This window comes from Pteronotus mesoamericanus, unplaced genomic scaffold (genome assembly GCF_021234165.1).
Source record: "Pteronotus mesoamericanus isolate MK-2021 breed Mesoamerican mustached bat unplaced genomic scaffold, CSHL_Meso_final contig_90, whole genome shotgun sequence".
In the NCBI taxonomy this organism is placed as follows: Eukaryota; Metazoa; Chordata; class Mammalia; order Chiroptera; family Mormoopidae; genus Pteronotus; species Pteronotus mesoamericanus.
The window spans coordinates 41,794,334-41,811,696 of record NW_026555277.1 but is presented as its reverse complement, the minus strand read 5'-3'; the positions used below and the strand labels follow the sequence as shown (position 1 = coordinate 41,811,696).

The 17,363-nt window shown below is 37.4% G+C and overlaps 1 protein-coding gene across 1 annotated transcript in view; it reads right to left on the bottom strand.

The window, feature by feature from the left end:
- Positions 1–17,363, bottom strand: part of UEVLD (UEV and lactate/malate dehyrogenase domains) — a 46,809-nt gene that overhangs the window by 18,945 nt on the left and 10,501 nt on the right. The window contains exons 4-7 of the mRNA XM_054586008.1: positions 9,956–10,119; positions 6,473–6,608; positions 5,438–5,556; positions 1,872–1,974 (exon numbers count right to left, since the gene is read on the bottom strand). Coding sequence (XP_054441983.1) covers positions 1,872–1,974; positions 5,438–5,556; positions 6,473–6,608; positions 9,956–10,119 — 522 coding nt within the window. The remainder of the gene's footprint in view (positions 1–1,871; positions 1,975–5,437; positions 5,557–6,472; positions 6,609–9,955; positions 10,120–17,363) is intronic.

The window sequence follows — 17,363 nt, the reverse complement described above, 5'->3', positions numbered from 1 at the left end:
TGAGGAAAATAAAGAAAGAAAGAAAGAACTTGGGAGCTTGACAGGAAATAGTATGGAGTAAAAAGACTTTCTTCCACTTTTGAAATATTAGAAAGCTTCTACTCTGTTTACTCATAAATCAACCTTGAGGGTGAGGGTGTTTTCATCACTCAAAGTTGAAGAAGCTAAAAGGGGAAAAGAAATGAACCTGGAAAGGTAGGTTGGGGCCAAATTATAGGGTCAGAAGTTGAACCATTCACTGATATTTAATAATATGGACAAGCCACCTAATCTTTCCAGGTATCAACTTCCTCTTCTTTATGAGGGTTAATATAGCACAGTGCTTGACCTCACTCTGAAGCCAGACTGCCTGGGCTTGAAATTCTGGCTCTGCTACTTACTAGTTCTATGACTTTGTACAAGTTACTTAACGTCTCTGTGCCTCAGATTCTTAATCTGTTGAATGGGGATGATATTGACCCCATAGAGTGTTGTGGCTTAGATTAAAGGAGTAAATATATGGAAAGCTCTTAGAACAATATCTGACACATAAAAGTGGTATGGAAGTCTTTACTATATCCCTACCAGTTCTACTGTCTTCCAGTTCTTGAGATTTTGACTCATCACCAGATATCTATTCCAAACTCTAGAACACAGGAATTACACTTAAGAGGACTCATGAAGAACCATAATTAAAATCCATGAGTCAGTTTTGGGAGCAACCATCCTTACAATTGTGTTAGATTGTGAACTGAAATTGGGTAGCGCATTTCCCAGTGGACCCATTGCACAAGTGTTTCCTTTAGAAACTTGTTTAGAAAGATGGCCTTAGAGGCTTAAGTAAGATTGTAAAGGCTGCTGGTAGCTCACTGGAAAGTCAGAGAAAAAGGGGGTCTTAAAGACAGGACCGAGGGTAGGCCCGGGACAAGCTCCAGGTGCCCACTGCTCCCGTGGTTGCAAGTGTTGTGGGGACCCTTAGCATTTAGGAGGAAATAAAAAGCTCATGCCTGAAAAGAGGTATGGGCATGCTCTAGGGCAAGCCCACACTTACATCTTTCATTTTGAGAGTTTTTTCTCTTGTCTGTAGGCGAGAATCTTAGGGGAGAGTTTCAGCAGAATATTTGTCAGCTTTCCAGGTTCGTTTTTAATATGCTGATGCATCAAAATGAGCACATAGGAGAGTCTGAGATTATTCTTTGGTTTGCTTCACTGTTTTACTTTTATCTTGGGTCTGTCTGGCTCTAGTCAGGTTTTTGTTATTTATCCCCCTGACTTTATTCATCCTAGGGTCTGGTTGGCACAAATGGCATTAACTGGGTCTCTGTTCTCTATTTCCCAGACCAGGGTCATTTAAGCTATGTATTCTCTGGTTAGGGAGGAGAGGTAGAGACCAATTTGCTCTCAAGCGTCCTTGGTTAGGGAAGGTAAGGTCTTGCAATTCACTACCTGGCTGTAAGTTCAAAAAGTTTGACCTTGTTTAATTTTCTTTTCTCAGTTTCCATATTCCACTTGCCCAGGAATTTTCCAAGTTTTTCACAAGGAAAAAAAAACTCTCTAAAATACAATAATGATCAACACATGTCATTATAGGTTTGTCTGCATCCATAAAATGTAGAATGTCAATAGTGAATCCTAGTGTAAACTATGGATTTTGAATGATAATAATATTTCCAGGTAGGTTCATCAATTGTACCACTCAGGTAGGGGATGTTGACAATAGGGAAGGCTATGCATGTGTGGGAGCAGGGGGTATATATGGGAAATTTCTGTACCTTCTCCTCAATATTGCTAAGAACCTAAAACTTCTCTAAAAAATAAAGTCTATTACAAAATTCTAGGACTTAAATACAAGAGCAAATAAGGTATACATGTTTTAAGCAGAAAAAGCAGACCTTTGCTGATCTCCACATTAGGCAGGTTGAAGATATTAAGATCCATCATCCCTCCTTTAGTCCCTTCTGAGAGGTCTAAGAGGACAAGTCTGTCTGCAAGGCCCTGTACAATAAGGAAAAGAAGAGCATTACACTGGACATGTCAGTTACTCAGTTTAAATTCATTCGGAAGGGCGGGCTAAGGGAAAATACACAGGATCTGTGTGCCATTTTATGAAGCAAAAAGTAATGCAATAACAATAAAAGGGACATGCAAGCAAGAAATTAGTATGAGCTTGAATAATGTGATCCTTTAGGTTGGACTGAAAACTGGGATCTAATAGGGCTTAAATCAGAAGTCACAGATTGCAGGTTTCCTTTGATGGGACAAGTAATAAAGGTGACCTGGTGCATTCAATATGTTTGCTATTGTTACTGAGTTTGTGTTTTCATTTTGATGTTATAATTTACATTCTGAAAGAATTTAGAGTGATTTCTTTTTTGGTCTATTTTGGCATCTCATTTCTAGCATGAAAGTCAACACTAATGCCTAATTTCTCTTAAAGAAAAAAAAAAATGACAGCCCTGGCTGCTATGTCTCAGTTGGTTGGAGCATTGTCCCATACAACAAAAGGTTGGGGGTTCCACTCCTGGTCAGGAAACATACCTAGTTTGTGGGTTCGATCCCCGGTCGGGGCACGTATGAGAGGCAACCAATCGATGTTTCTCTCTCTCTCTCTCTCTCTCTTTTCCCCTCCTCTCTTTCTAAAAAAATCAATAAACATATAAAAAGAGAAAAAAGGATGATGGCAATAAATCTAAAATAAAATTTAATTGTCATGCAGCACTCTCCCCAGAGAGCTCATGGAAAATATCTCCACCTGCCTGTAGACGGCTTCTTGGATGCCATGATGGGCTGACTGTAAATGACAACATGGAATATCCTAAAAATCAGATTACCCTTGTGGAAGATTGTGGAAGGTCTCCTTCCAAAGTAGTAAGGGTTCTAAGGATCTCTCCTATCTTAGAGTGCAGAAGCAAAAGTACCAAGGGATCTACCAGACTATCGGGAAGAAAGTGTAGAAGTTAAGAAAACAACCCAGCTAAACTACTTATTAGCTCTGTAATGCTGGGCAAGTCATTGAACTTGGCCTTACTTCATGGGTAGTGAGGATTAATTATGTGACACAGGGCTGGCAGAGAGCAGTCCTCTGTATACTGTACCTATTAATTTTATTATTGTTAACCACTTGTAAGAGAAATGCAAAGAAAACTGAATTACCATTTTTCATTTATCAGACATGCAAAGATCCAAAAGTTTAACAACAGTAAAAGACAGGCATTTTCGTATACAATGGGTATGAGAATAAACTGACATGGAGATAATTTGACAATTTCTATCAAAATTTTAAAACACAGTAACTCCTTTAATCCATCAATCCCATTTATACAAATTATCCTATGAGTCTATTAGTACACATAGGCTACTAATACAATATGTATAAGTATATGGATATTCAAAAAAATAGAGGGGGCATTTAAAATCTTGCTCCCAGAATATGTTGTCAGCTTGGCTCAAATAAACTCAGAAAAAAAAAAAAGACTAATAACCTAAATGTCTATTGCTAACACCAAGAATAACAATGAAGCACTGTAACAGCGGTTTGGAGCAGAGCTTCTCAAGCTAAAGGATCACATTTAGTAGGTCAGTGAAGCACATGGATCACCAGGGACTTTGTTAAAATGCAGATTTGCTACTGGAAGTCTGGAGGGGGCCTGAGATTATGTACTTCTAATAAGCTCTAAGGTGCTGTCAATGCTGCTGGTCTGAAAGCCACATATTGAGTAGTAAGGATCTAGAATATAGGTTCTATAAATAGACTGCCTAACTTCAAAGGTTGCTCCATTTATTGACAGTGTGACTTTGGGCAAGCTGGGTAACCTCCTGATGCCCTGGTTTCTTCATTTGTAAAATGGCAGTAATGATGGTATCTAAGCCATAGGGTTGCTGTACAAATGAGTCAAGTGTTTAGACAAATGCCTAGCACCTAGTTAAGCATTCAATAAAGGTTAGTTACTGCTGCTACCACCACTAGTACATACTATTGTCACTATTATGACTACTATTGTACTATTTGAGTATCATTGCACTATTTGAATATTGTACTGTACTTAACAAAAACAAAGAAAACTGATAAAACTCAGTATTTTAGAGATGTCAAAATTCTGTTTGATGTGCGCATTTTTATTAGAAGCATCCATTAGTTCTGCCTTTCTGAAGAGCATTCCTGCAATATGTAATACGTGCCATAAAAACTACCCGTGCCATCTGACTCACTAGCATTACTTCTGAGATTAAGTACACCTAAAAAAAATTCAGATGAGAAGACAAGCAACTTGTAAAGCAGCATTTACAGAAGCACTCTATTTAGTAACAAAAGAACTGAAAACAATTCCAATTCCAATTAAGAGGGAACAGTCTGTTCAGATGGCGAGTGAGGAAATGAAACTATAAATATGTCAAAAGTTAGCATATACTTGTATTGTTCTCAGCAGCCAGATTTAACATTTTTTAGCTCCCTGGATACAATTTAATTATTTGCTGAAGTAGAATCTACCTCCAAGACATATGTGAGTCTTAAATGGAAGAAATAAGATGGCAAGGAAAAGGAAAAATTTAGTTGGTGAGCAATCAAATTTTAATAGATTAGAAAACCAAATGACAGCTACCAAATAAATATATAAAAGGACAGCTATTCTATTCTGGACTATATTCCTCAAATGACATAGACATATTGTTACCATGACACTGGGCCCTGGAGGGCCATTTGAACCACTTCGGAAGGGGATTTAAGTGCCTTTCTAAAAATAATTTGTATAGAAAATATCTAGTGAAAAGGACTAATGAAAAATAAATCTCAAACTATCAATTCAGGAACTACAATCCTAAAGAAAGTACAGTAATTACATGAAAAAAGGCAACCTTATAAAAATTGTATTGAGTAATTTTTGAAAGAGCTAAAATTAAGTTCTTAAATAAGAGTTTAATTAAAGCAGCATGACTCAGCCCCGACTGGTGTGGCTCAGTGGGATGGGCGTCATGCCACAGACCGCAAAGCCGCAGGTAGGTGCGATTCCCAGCCCAGACACGTGCCTGGGCTGTGGGCCAGCTTCCCACTCAGAGGTGTGCGAGAGGCAATGCATCAGTGTTTCTCGGCACATCGATATTTCCCAACCCCCCATCCTTTCCTCTCTCTCTAAAAATAAATAAGTAAGTAAATCTTTTTTTAAAAAGCAGCATCACTCAGAAAACAAATGAATATATGACTAAGTCAAATGAACGTTAAGTTGAGGTTTCCCTTGAATTAGGTTGATAACCCTGTTATTCAAATCACTTTTTCAAAGCCTATTCTATGACTAACTTAATGAGAGCTTTTAGTTTTTGTCAATTAACTAAATATATTTTAAGGCAAAAAGAGATTTTCTCACATGACAAAATGAAGCCATCATTTCTTGTATACTAAACATAAACTACCCAAAAGTGTAGCGATATGATATATGTAGTTATAACCACTATGCTTTCATACCTTTGCTGAAATTGCTAATGTGCACGCAATCCCTAGTTCTCCACCTCCAACCACAGTAATTTTATTTACTGTTTTGTTCTCATGATTTGCCCAGTTCTTTGAATTTATGTCTGAGACACCTAGAAAGAAAAGGGAATGAACATGACAATTTAAAAATAATATCAAAAAACTCTTTAGCATCTTTAAAAAAAATACACCAAGCTTCATTAACTTGGACAGAAAACATGGTGCTAGTCTATAACAGGAACTCAAAAATACTTACTGAACTAATGAAACGCTAGAAAGACAGGAACCTGATATTAAATATTAAATATTGCACTAAATAAAGGCTACTCTTTTAAAAGGAAAATATCCTTCCAAACATTTAATATTATATAAGACTAAAAATACAGATTTTCATAATTCTAAAAACTATTCTGATTCTTACTGCTCTGGTCTAAAATGTAAAAAATATTTATCATAAAAAATTTTGCAAGCATGGGTATTTTGCTTTATACTCAATGGAAACACTGAGAATCATAGAATTTGTAGGTCCAATATATCGAAATGAGGCAAAAAGCCACATAAACATATAAGGAAAAAGGTTTAGGATCATTAATACAGGGTGGGCAAAAGTAGGTTTTCAGTTGTGAGTACATGAAGCAGTTCATTGTTGTATTACTATTTCTTATTATATTATTTGTCTTCTTTTTATTACTATTGTTATTATTTTGTATCCTTATTTATGATTTATCTTTTAGGTAATAATGGCTGTTAATTTAACCTAATTTAACCATCCCTGTCTATATCAAGTGATATTGAACAAAACACAAATTGCTTTTTATCTATCAGTATAAAAGTAATCTTTTACATTTTAAGAAACCATATTCATGGGAACTGTATGGTAAGTAATACCCTACGATAGATGCACAGGAATTTTTTATTCAACATAGATATGTTTGTATATATGTATTTATTTATAAAAATAAAGTAGCAGAGAGTAGAGGCTATTAGTGAGAAATTCTAAACTTATAACTGCTTAACAAAAATACCAACCTTCAGTGATTTTTGCAATATAGGCTAGCAAATCCACTTGCCGTGCCGCATCAGATTGTGAGAGAGAATACAGGGGAAGTTCCTCTTGAAATTTGGCAATCATTTCTTTAATTAATCCTACAATGACAGATTTAGGCTGCAGAATACACACAAAGGGAAGAGTTATGCAAAAATTTTGCTAACGAATACTACCTTGTTACCCTATAACATTGTTTTGGTTAGCCAAAACAAAGTGCTATGTTATGCTCTCTTTTCTTGAAAACTACCATGTAAATTAGGTGATACCTTCAACTGTTTTAATACTTTCAATTAAAAAATTATGTAAATCTTTTAACTGAAAAGCGAAGAAATACTAAATCCATGTCTCCGAAGTGTGGAAAAATAACATTAATGTGCTTACTAGCAAAGTACTTATGTAACCATTATCAAATCAGAACATTAGCACTGACAAATATTATCTAATCTGGTACTGTTTCTTTTCATTTAACTGGTGAAGCAACCTTAGTGAAATTCATTTAACCTGTCTTAGCTTCAGTGTTATCAGCAACATAATGTGAATAATAAATTCCAAGTGGCTGTTAGGAGAAACAAATGAGCCAATGCATACAAACTATACATTCTAAGTATAAAAATTATGGTACATATACACAATGGAATACTACGCAGCAGAAAGAAAAAAAGAAGTACTAAACTTTGCGACAGCATGGATGGAACTGGAGAGCATCATGCTAAGCGAAATAAGCCAGGGGGCGAAAGACAAATACCATATGATCTCACCTATAAGCGGAACCTAACCAACAATGCAAAGAAGCAAGGAAAATATGACCAGCAACACTGAAAGGAAAAGAAATCAACAGAGACAAGAGGGAAGGGGGGGGCAGGGAAAGGGAAGGGAAGGGGAAAGTCAAGGAACATATAGCAAGGACTCATGGACAAAACCAAAGGGGAAGAGCTGAGGGAGGGAAGGTGGGAGGGGGCAAGGGAAAGAGGTGGGGGGAAGGCAGAGACAAATGTATTTAAAAAGTAAATAAATTAATTTAAAAAAAAATAAAAAATAAAAAAATAAAACTTTTTGGAAAGTTGAAAAAAAATAAAAAATATCAGTATTTGTTTACACACACAAAAAAATTGATGTCTATTATTGTTAGGAATATCTAGTAGTCTGCTCATATCTAGTAATTTTAAAAAGTGCTTAAATTCTCAGTGTCTGGATTTCATTATTTATAAAATAAGAGGATGAGGCCATTAGGATCAAACACTCAAACACCTTTAAAGACCAAGAAAGATAACATATTTGTGAAGTGGTTAAGGATAAGAAAATTAGGGGAGATTGTTATTGTGGCAGATTGGAAAGAGTACATGTATAGGCATTCAAATTCACATTAATAACAAAACACAACAAAAAAGAAAGAAAAGAATGAAACAAAGCAAAACAAAACTATTGTGCCATTCCAACAAAATTCTATAGGCCTAACACAGCACGCTGAATCTCTTGGGGAAAATGTAATCCTTGGCCTAAACAACCTCTAGATTCTTTCTAGCTCCAAAATTCTATATAATTATACTACATAATTATAATTCCAACTGTACAAGAGTATGTGGAACTTAAAATTACTAGTAATTTTAAATAGGGTAATTTAAATAATGTAATGTCTTTTTAAGACTAGTTGTTTATAATATAGAAGCTCAGAATAGTAAAATGAAATCAATACTGTCTGAACTGAAATCAAGCACAACCTCAACTAGATTACAGGACTATCTCTGAATATTTATTAAACAAACAAACAAAAAATACTGTGAAAAGCGATGCCCAATAAAATCAGAAAGAGGAAACAGGAAATACAGATTCCCACAACAGGGTACAGATGTCAAAATACCTTTTGAGGATAGTTTTTAAAAAAAGAAAAGAGCCCTAGGTGGTGTGGCTCAATGGATTGAGCGCCCGCCTGTGAACCACAGGGTCGCTGTTTGGGTTCCCAGTGCAGGGCACATGCCTGGGTTGCGGGCCATGTCCCCAGCAGGGGGCGCGTGAGATGCAACCACACATTCATGTTTCTCTTCCTCCCTTCCCCTCTCAAAAAAATAAATAAATAAAACCTTAAAAAAAAAAAAAGAAGAAGAGAAAAGAGAGAAAGAAGGGTAATAAGGATGAAGGAGAGAGGCAATTCAAAAAAAGAGAAATATACATGATCAATAACTATATGAAAAAGATTTTAATTTCTCAACTAACCGAAGAACTAAGCATTAAGATTAAGACATCATTTTTGGCCTTCCAATGGACTAATTTTTATCAAGCCCCCATCATAACATTTAACTAGAGATCTTTTTTAAAACCAACTAATACAACTAATGTACAAGTTCATAAAACAGCCAATAAACAGTCAATGTTTTTCCATATAAATTCCACGACTGACAAATTATTGTAAATTCTTTCTTTTACTATTCCTTTTTTGCCTTCTTTTTAAAGGTTTTTTATATATATGAAAAATATGGAAACCATAAATAAAGTAAAACATATCCACAATTGCACACCTTTTTTTGGGATGTATATAAAATAAGAAGTGATAATCTTAATGCCACCCATTACAGCAACCTCACTTGACTCTCATATAGCCCTATCCTTCTATTCTACAACTTCCTGGGTGTATATAAAAATATTATAAATTATCCTTTCATAAAGGTTTTAATTACTTATAAAAATGAGAGCATTTTAAAGTAAATGTAAAGGCATAAGCAAAAGTTTATTTTGTTTTAATAATACCTTCTATTACAGCAAGGGTGTTGTAAAACAGGTACTTGCCTACACTGATTTCTACTGATGGTAGACATGCAACATTTTGTCTACTTTTTGGAAGCCATTTGGCAATAGATAAGAAGAACCTTCAAAATATTTATAACCTTTGATCCAATTATTCCATTCCTAGAGATTTATCAGTGCTCAATATAATGGTAGATGAAAAATGCAGAATACTAAATTGCATAATATGAGGATTTGTAAAACAAGTAAATTACAGTTACATCAACATGAGTGAATTTTTAAAATTTAATGCTCAGTTGAAACAAAGCACGTAACAGAAAATTACATGATTCAATTTGTTAAAGGTTATAAACAGGCAAAACTACAAGTAAGTAAATATATCATCTAAGTATCTTTAACAGAGAGGGACTAGAAAATAATGCCCAATATCTTGCTAGTAGCTTTACATGTCCTTTATCAAGCAGCAAACAATTATGAAAAGATAGGAAGCAAACAACAGTTGGCTCCTAGACTTGCAGGCAGCAGCTTCAGGCAGGCTGCTGTCATTAGGGTTCTGGGACTCAGATGGCCCCTGGGAGCACAATTTCAAGTTACTTTTAAAGACCATATGAAGAATATCATTGAAAGAAAATTCTGTAACTTATTTGTTACTTTGATCCACTAGGATCAAATATAAATATTCAGAAAAATAAGAACTTTTAAAAGAAAATCCAAATTGATCTTACATGGCTCCAGTTTTGGAGGTAGGGCAAGTATATTCTGCCTTGAGCATCCACATGTTTTCCAACTGAGATTTCCATATTTGCAGTTGGCTTTAAGAAGCAAATGGGGGGAGCAAAAGGGTGAGAATCCAAAATCCACAAACGAATTGGTATGTTATATGTATTACCTATTTGAGACAAAATAAACACACTTCAAACAATAATAAGAACACATATATTTATCTACGGCATAACTAGGTGGCATTTTAAGATGCATAGTCAATTCATATATAAAGAATTTATGTATACTGAGGCCTATTTTCCCCATTTCATCTACACTAACATTGGAAATATGTTCCCATAAAATCACCAGCATAATATTTGAGGAAATTTAATTAAGACATCCAATTCAATTCAATAAATATTGACAGGACCTACTGTGTCAGGAGTTTGGGACATACCATCTTCTCTATATAATTGTTTTTGTCCACCTGAGCAGAACTATTACACCTTTCTTGAATGGTAGTGGACCCTTATATTTTTATACTTCTGCATTAAAGTAATTTGCTTACAGTTCTGTCTCTTCTTTTACATTGTAAACTTCTTCCTAAGAGAGGATTATGTATCATTTATTTCTATATCCCCTGCACCAAGTGCCTAATGTACCGGCTGCTCAATAAAGGTTTCTTACATAATTAAGAATGACTGAATTAATAAACAAATGAGAAATAAATGAATAAGTAAAGATGAATTTGATACTGGCCTTCAAGTTGCTCACTAATAGCAGGTACTGTAACATACAAGCTAGTTCCGATATATGGGCTCAGTGCTGAAAATAACCCTAACAGCCCCCTTGTCCAGCGGTTCTTCCGTTTTGGGGCGCTGAGATAGGAACTTGCCTGTATGCTCCTTCAACTGCACTCACGGGGGTCAGGCCTACTCAGAGCCAAAATCTGACTGCCTGGGTTGCCAGGAAGCCCAAAGCTAAACCTAAAAGTATAAAAGCTAAACTTAAACTAAAAATCTGATCAATTACCTTGGCTCTTTTATTCTATTTCCTGACATTTATTCCTGCTTTCACAGTTTTATTGCTTGTCATTCACTGTACTGAAGAACATGGCTGCTTAGAAGCAAGAATGCATAGGCTTCACACATTACCAGCTATATGATTTCAGGCAACTTAACTTCTCTGTGTCTCAATTCCTTCCTCTATAAAATGTCTCAGTTTCTTCCTCTATAAAATGGGGATAATAGCAGCTCCTATCTCAGAGAGTTGTTGTGAGGATGAAACTAGTTAATATATGTAAGTAAAATGCTTACAACAATATATGACATGGTAAGTACCATGAAGGGTTCGCAATGTTTGCATTTTCTAAATAGGTCAGGTATAAATAAGACATTTTCTTTCCCACTGCAACTCTTTTCTTACTAAGGAACTCCTCCTTTCACTGAAAGTTACTTTTTTCATCTTGCTTACTTACTCCTCCCCTAAGCACAATAATAATCACAGTGCCTGCAAATTAGAAATATTTAAAGAACTTCAAAACATACCTATATCCAGGCCACTCCCCCAAAGTTTCTGATTCAATGGGATGAGGCATGGACATCCTTTTTAAAAAGCTTCCCATGGCCCTGGCTAGTGTGGCTCAGTTGGTTGGAGGGTTGCCCTGTAACTGAAAGGTTGTAGGTCCGATTCCCAGTCAGGGCATATATCTAAGTTGTGGGTTCGATCCCTGATCTGGACACATATGCAAGGCAATCAGTTGATGTTTCTCTCTCACATCGAAGCTTCTCTCTCTCCCTTCCTCTATCGCTAAAAGCAATGAAAAAAAAGTCCTTGGGTGAGGATAAAAAAATAAATAAAAATAAAAAGCTTTCTGTGTAATTCTTAACATGCAGCTAGGATAGAAAATCAGTACATTATAGAAATGTCCTAAAACTGACCTACTATTTCATATCAGCAGTTCCCAGAGCCATACTCCTTTTCTTTTCTTTTCTTCCTTTTTTTTCTATAGCAGATTTCCCTTTTATTCTATGAACATTTCCACAGAGATTAGTAATTTCTTCACTGATTTTTTAATTAAATAAAATCAATGAACTTACATTATAAAACTTTAGATCCACAGTAGTGTAAAAACAGAATGTTTAGAAACTTCCTTGCACTCCTCTCATCCAGTTCTCCACAGAATTAAAAATTAGTATTTTCTTGTTTAGCTCTGACATGTGGTTCAATTGGTTGGCACTGACATGCAAAGTGAAAGGTCATAGGTTCGATTCCTGGTCAGGGCACATGTCTGGATTGCAGGTTCAGTCCCCAGATGGGCTGCATGCAAGAGGCAACTGACTGATGTTTCTCATGTTGATGTTTCTCTCCCTCTCTTTCTCTCCCCCTGCCTCTCTCTCTCTTGAGCTTTCTCTTATATTTCCGCTTATATATTTCTTTATTGAATTGCTCCTTCCTTTTTAAAAAACATTGATTTAGCCCTAGCTGGTGTGGCTCAGTAGATTGAGTGCTGGCCTACAAACCAAAGGTTGCAGGTTCAATCCCCAGTCAGGGCACATGCCTGGGTTGCAGGCCAGGTCCCCAGTTGAGGGTGTGCGAGAAGCAACCAACAGATGTATCTCTCACACATCGATTTTTTTCTTTTTCCCTGCCTTCCCCTCTCTCAAAAAAAAAAAAAAAAAAAAATCTTAAAAAACAAACAAACCATTGGTTTACCTGTTTTTCTGTCATGTTATATTCAAATGCAACTTAAACTTTGCCCAGAGAGTGGCCAGGAGGGGTTTACTGACTACATGTTCTCTACATGTTCTTCCTCATTTTCCAATTTTTCTTCTTTTTTCACCTCCTCTTTTTCCTCTTCCAGTTTCTCTTTTATATCCTTTCCCTTTTCATCCTCTTTATCTCATTCTCCATCTCTCCATTTTTTATTTTTCCTTATTTTATCTTCACTATGATTTCTATTTTATTGCTCTGGATTTTGACCACAAGGCAAAACCGGTTGTGTCTACATAGCAAGATTTGATGTATCATAAGCTTTTGAAGTATCAAGAGCTCTCTTCATCTTGCATTAAGTGTCTCCTCATGGCTTCCAAGACATCATGCTTTCCTGAGTTTCCATCTATACCCATGGCTGCTCCTGTAAAGTTTTCTTTCTTTGTTTCTTCTCCTCCTCGCCTCTCCCCAAGCTTGGTCCTACTGAGTTACTTGACTCCATACTCCTTTTCTATTTTTGTCTAATTATTTAAAAATGTTTTTATTGAGGTATGTCACCACAGTTAGTTAACATCCTTCACCATACACAGTGTCTAAATATTAACAATATAGGTATAGATGGGCATACCTATTGGTCTATAAGTAACTCTATGATTATAAAGTCATGTGATCATGGTACCACAAAGTGACCACTTATATTGGCCCTTTTGATTAGAAAGATAATAAATTCTGACCTCTGATCAGCAAGAAATAACTAATGTGCATCACAATGAATTGATATAATTCTAGCCAAAAGCAAAGGGGAAGCCCTGGCTAGGTGACTCAGTTAGTTGGAGCACTGTCCCATACATCAGAAGGTTCTGGGTTTGGTTCCTGGCTAGGGCACATACCTACGTTGTTGGTTCGAACCCCAGTCAGGGTGTGTGTAGGAGGCAACCGATTAATGTTTCTCTCTCCCTAAAATCAATAAACATAGACTCTTGTATACTCTTGTACCCAAGCTGGCTTTCAAAGAGCCTGGGTGTAATAGAGCCAGAAGGAGATGTTTTGTGTGCCAGGTTGGGTGGTGGCTGTCTCTGGAACTTCTGTGGGTGCACAGGAGGCCCTAAGTCATGGCAGCAAGTAGGGGTGCAGCTTTCTGCATCGCTGCCCTTTGGTCTGGGTCCACACAGGGCCCTGCCCCATCCCAAGCACACAGTCTGCAGGCCTTTATGTCTCATTATTCTACATGAACAAATGAGGAGGCTGTGTGTCCTGAGAAAGAGCAGCCTGGCTCTCACACAGTATTTTCTCTTGATTCTGAATAAGTTTTTTGTTTTTTGTTTTTTTAAACTGACCACTTGGGGGAAAAATGCCTTGGTTACATGTGGTTTTCATGCCTTTTTCCTCCCCCACCTGTTATAGCCTATGTAAAGAGTCTAAATGGCCCAAGAGGTGTGGGTGAAGGCAGCCAACCAGAAGGACCACAGGATCCTTATTACTGCAGTTTGGCTTCAAATAGCCAGTTGAGCTTTAATAAGAATAATCTGGCTGGGAATCTCCAAGCCCAGCACAAGTAACAGCCATGTCAGATTGCTCTATAGCTCAGCCAGGGTGGCCCCGGGCAAAACACAGGTGGGGGCTGACTTTGACCTGTACCACAGGGGAAACCCCAGGGCAAGCACATCCAGTGGACAGCTACAGACAATGTCACAGCACCACCACCCTGCCACTGCACAGTTGACCTTCCATGCAGAGCAGTGGTTGGTGGTCAGTGGTCACAGCCAATCCTTGCAGCTGACTGGCCTGGGTAAATCCCTCCTATTGATCTGGTAAGAGCAACCAAGATTAAACTACAAGAGGAGAGTGTACTCAGACCACATGAAGGGTGCTACTTGAGTACTCAGCTTGGGTGATAGAGGAGGCTGTGCCACTTGACCCTACAGGACACCTACTACATTAGGACACTCTACCAAGACATGGTGTCAAAGCAGCTCTATCTAATACATAGAAACAAACACAGGGAGGCTGGCAAAATGAGGAGACAAAGAAATACGGTCAAAATAAAAGAACAGATCAAAACTCCAGAAAAAGAGCTAAATGAAAGGGAGATAAGCAAGCTGTCAGACACAGAGTTCAAAACGCTGGTTATAAGGATGCTCAAGGAACTTAGTGAAGACCTCAGCAGCATAAAAAAGATGCATTCAGAAATGAAGGGTATACTAATTAAAATAAAGAACAATTTACAGTGAAACTACAGTGGAGTGAATGACGTCAAGAATCAAATCACTGATTTGGAACATAAGGAAGCAAAGAACAACCGATCAGAATAAAAAGAAGAAAAAATAATCCAAAAATAGGAGGATAGTATAAGCAGCCTCTGGGACAACTTTAAGAGGTCCAACATTCACATCATAGTGGTGCCAGAATAAGAGAAAGAACAAGAAATTGGAAAACTATTTGAAAAAATAATGAATGAAAACTTCCCTAATTTTGTGAAGGAAATAGACATGCAAGTCCAGGAAGCACAGAGAGTCCCAAACAAGATGTCTACAAGGAGGCCCACTCCAAGACACATCATAATTAAAATGCCAAAGGTTACAGATAAAGACTCTTAAAAGCAGTTAGTTACCTACAGGGGAGTTCCCATAAGACTGTCAGCTGATTTCTCAAAAGAAACTTTGCAGGCTAGAAGGGATTGACAAGAAATATTCAAAGTCATGAAAAGCAGAGACTGACAGCCAAGACTGCTCTACCCAGCAAAGCTATCATTTAGGATGGAAGGGCAGACAAAGAGCTTCCCAAACAAGAAAAAACTGAAGGAGTTCATCATCACCAAACCATTATTATATGAAATGTTAAAGGGACTTATTTAGGAAAAAGAAGAGCAAAACTACAAACAATAAAATGGCAATAAATACATACCTGTCAACAACTGAATCCAAAAAACAAGCTTTGCAAAGAAGAAGAGAGACCGAATCATGAATACGCATGACCCATGGACATGAACAATGGTGCGGGGAATTGCCTGAGGGAGTAGGGGGTGCTGATTGGAGGGTGGAAAGGAGGAAAATTGGCACAACTGTAGTAGCATAAGGAATCAAGTCCTTTTTCCAGGAATCAAGTTTTAACAAAACGAATCCTCCTTCAGTTAACGGATCAAATGAATGAATTCTGGCCCCTCAAATTTCCTTCCCCAATCAGAGTGGGGAATTGGTCTGAGTGGGCGGCAGTGCGTCAGCAGCCCTCAGATGCTTGTCCTTGCCTCCATCATTTAAAAAAAAATTCCCAAACAACCCACTGACGTGTCTTCCAGGAATCAAGTTTTACCAAAATGAATCCTCCTTCAGTTAGCCGATCAAATGGATGAATCCTGGCCCTCCCAAGTTTCCTTCCCCAGTTGAGTGGAGAATTGGTCTGAGTGCTAAGGTTCCCTGTAGAGTCCAACCCTCAAGACAGGAGAAGGAGATAACGGAACCTGGGTAGCTGGACTTGATTCCAGCAGTCCAACCTGTGCCCTGCTCTAGGAGGCCACCCTGAGTGCAGAGAGATGGAAATGGGGAATAGAAAGACTATTAGGGTGCCAGGGAGATTTGATTGTTTGGCTTTCCAAAAGAATGAGAAGGAAGGTGTTGGTAGAGGGTTCTGTGCTAGTCAGAAGATTTGTAAATGCTAACACATTCCTGTGTGAGGCACATCACTATTTGGGAGTGGAATATGTGTATTTTAAACAATAAGATTCAGCTGGTCAGACTTTCTGGGCAGTCTTGGTGACACATTTCTTGTGCTGTGATTGTTCTGAAGACAGAGTGGCTCTAACTACTGTGAGAAACGCAGATAAAATCAATCCCAAAAATTATTTTAAAAAAAGCAAAGGAAAAAAAAAGTGTACTGCCAATAAAAAAAGTATTGGAGGTACAATCACTACCTTGAAAGACCCAGCAAGCATTAGAATCAATGACACGACTCCATGGCACCAGGAGAGTGGGATTGCCAATGAAGAGCATCTTACCGATGGTATTAAGATAACTTGTACGCCCTCCTGTTACCTCCCCACACTGTTCTAGAAACTGAAATGCTACTAAGCAATGATTCATTTAAATTCAGAAGCTCCTCTGTTACTATGCACCTATCCTTGAAATTACTGGGATGGGTAAGAATTGTGAAGTCAGTCAGTCAGTCAGTCATTGGGGTGGGTAGGGATTCTTTCTCTCTATTTCTAACATCTTACCATAAGAAGTGCAGAACACAAATAGTGGGGAACAGGTCTGAGTAAAGTTCTCCAGGCAGCCAGAAAATAGTCTGACAGCTTTGTAGGAGAGGAGCATGAAAGGAAAATAAAAATAAACCTTATGCCTGTCCTGCCTACCTTGCTGCAAATTCTGCAGAGCCCATTGCTACCTACTTTTAGTGCATTCCTATGTGTAAAAACCAAACTAAATTCCTATGCATTTCCTGTGCCAAAAGAGGTGTTATGGTGGGACATAAACAGAGGCAGAATAAAATTAAAGTGCGCTTCCAGCAATAAGTCATTATAGAGAGGTAGAAATTAAGGAAAGTTTCTAATAATCTAGGGACTACCATAATGAAGCACATACTGTCAAAAAAGTCTCCCAACATATAGCTTCTTGGTGTCTTTTGGGCAATGTATTCACGTTACATAGTGCCAACACTTTGTAAGAGACAGTAAACTCTACTATTCTCCTCCCACATGGTTTCCAGATCCTCCTCAGCCCC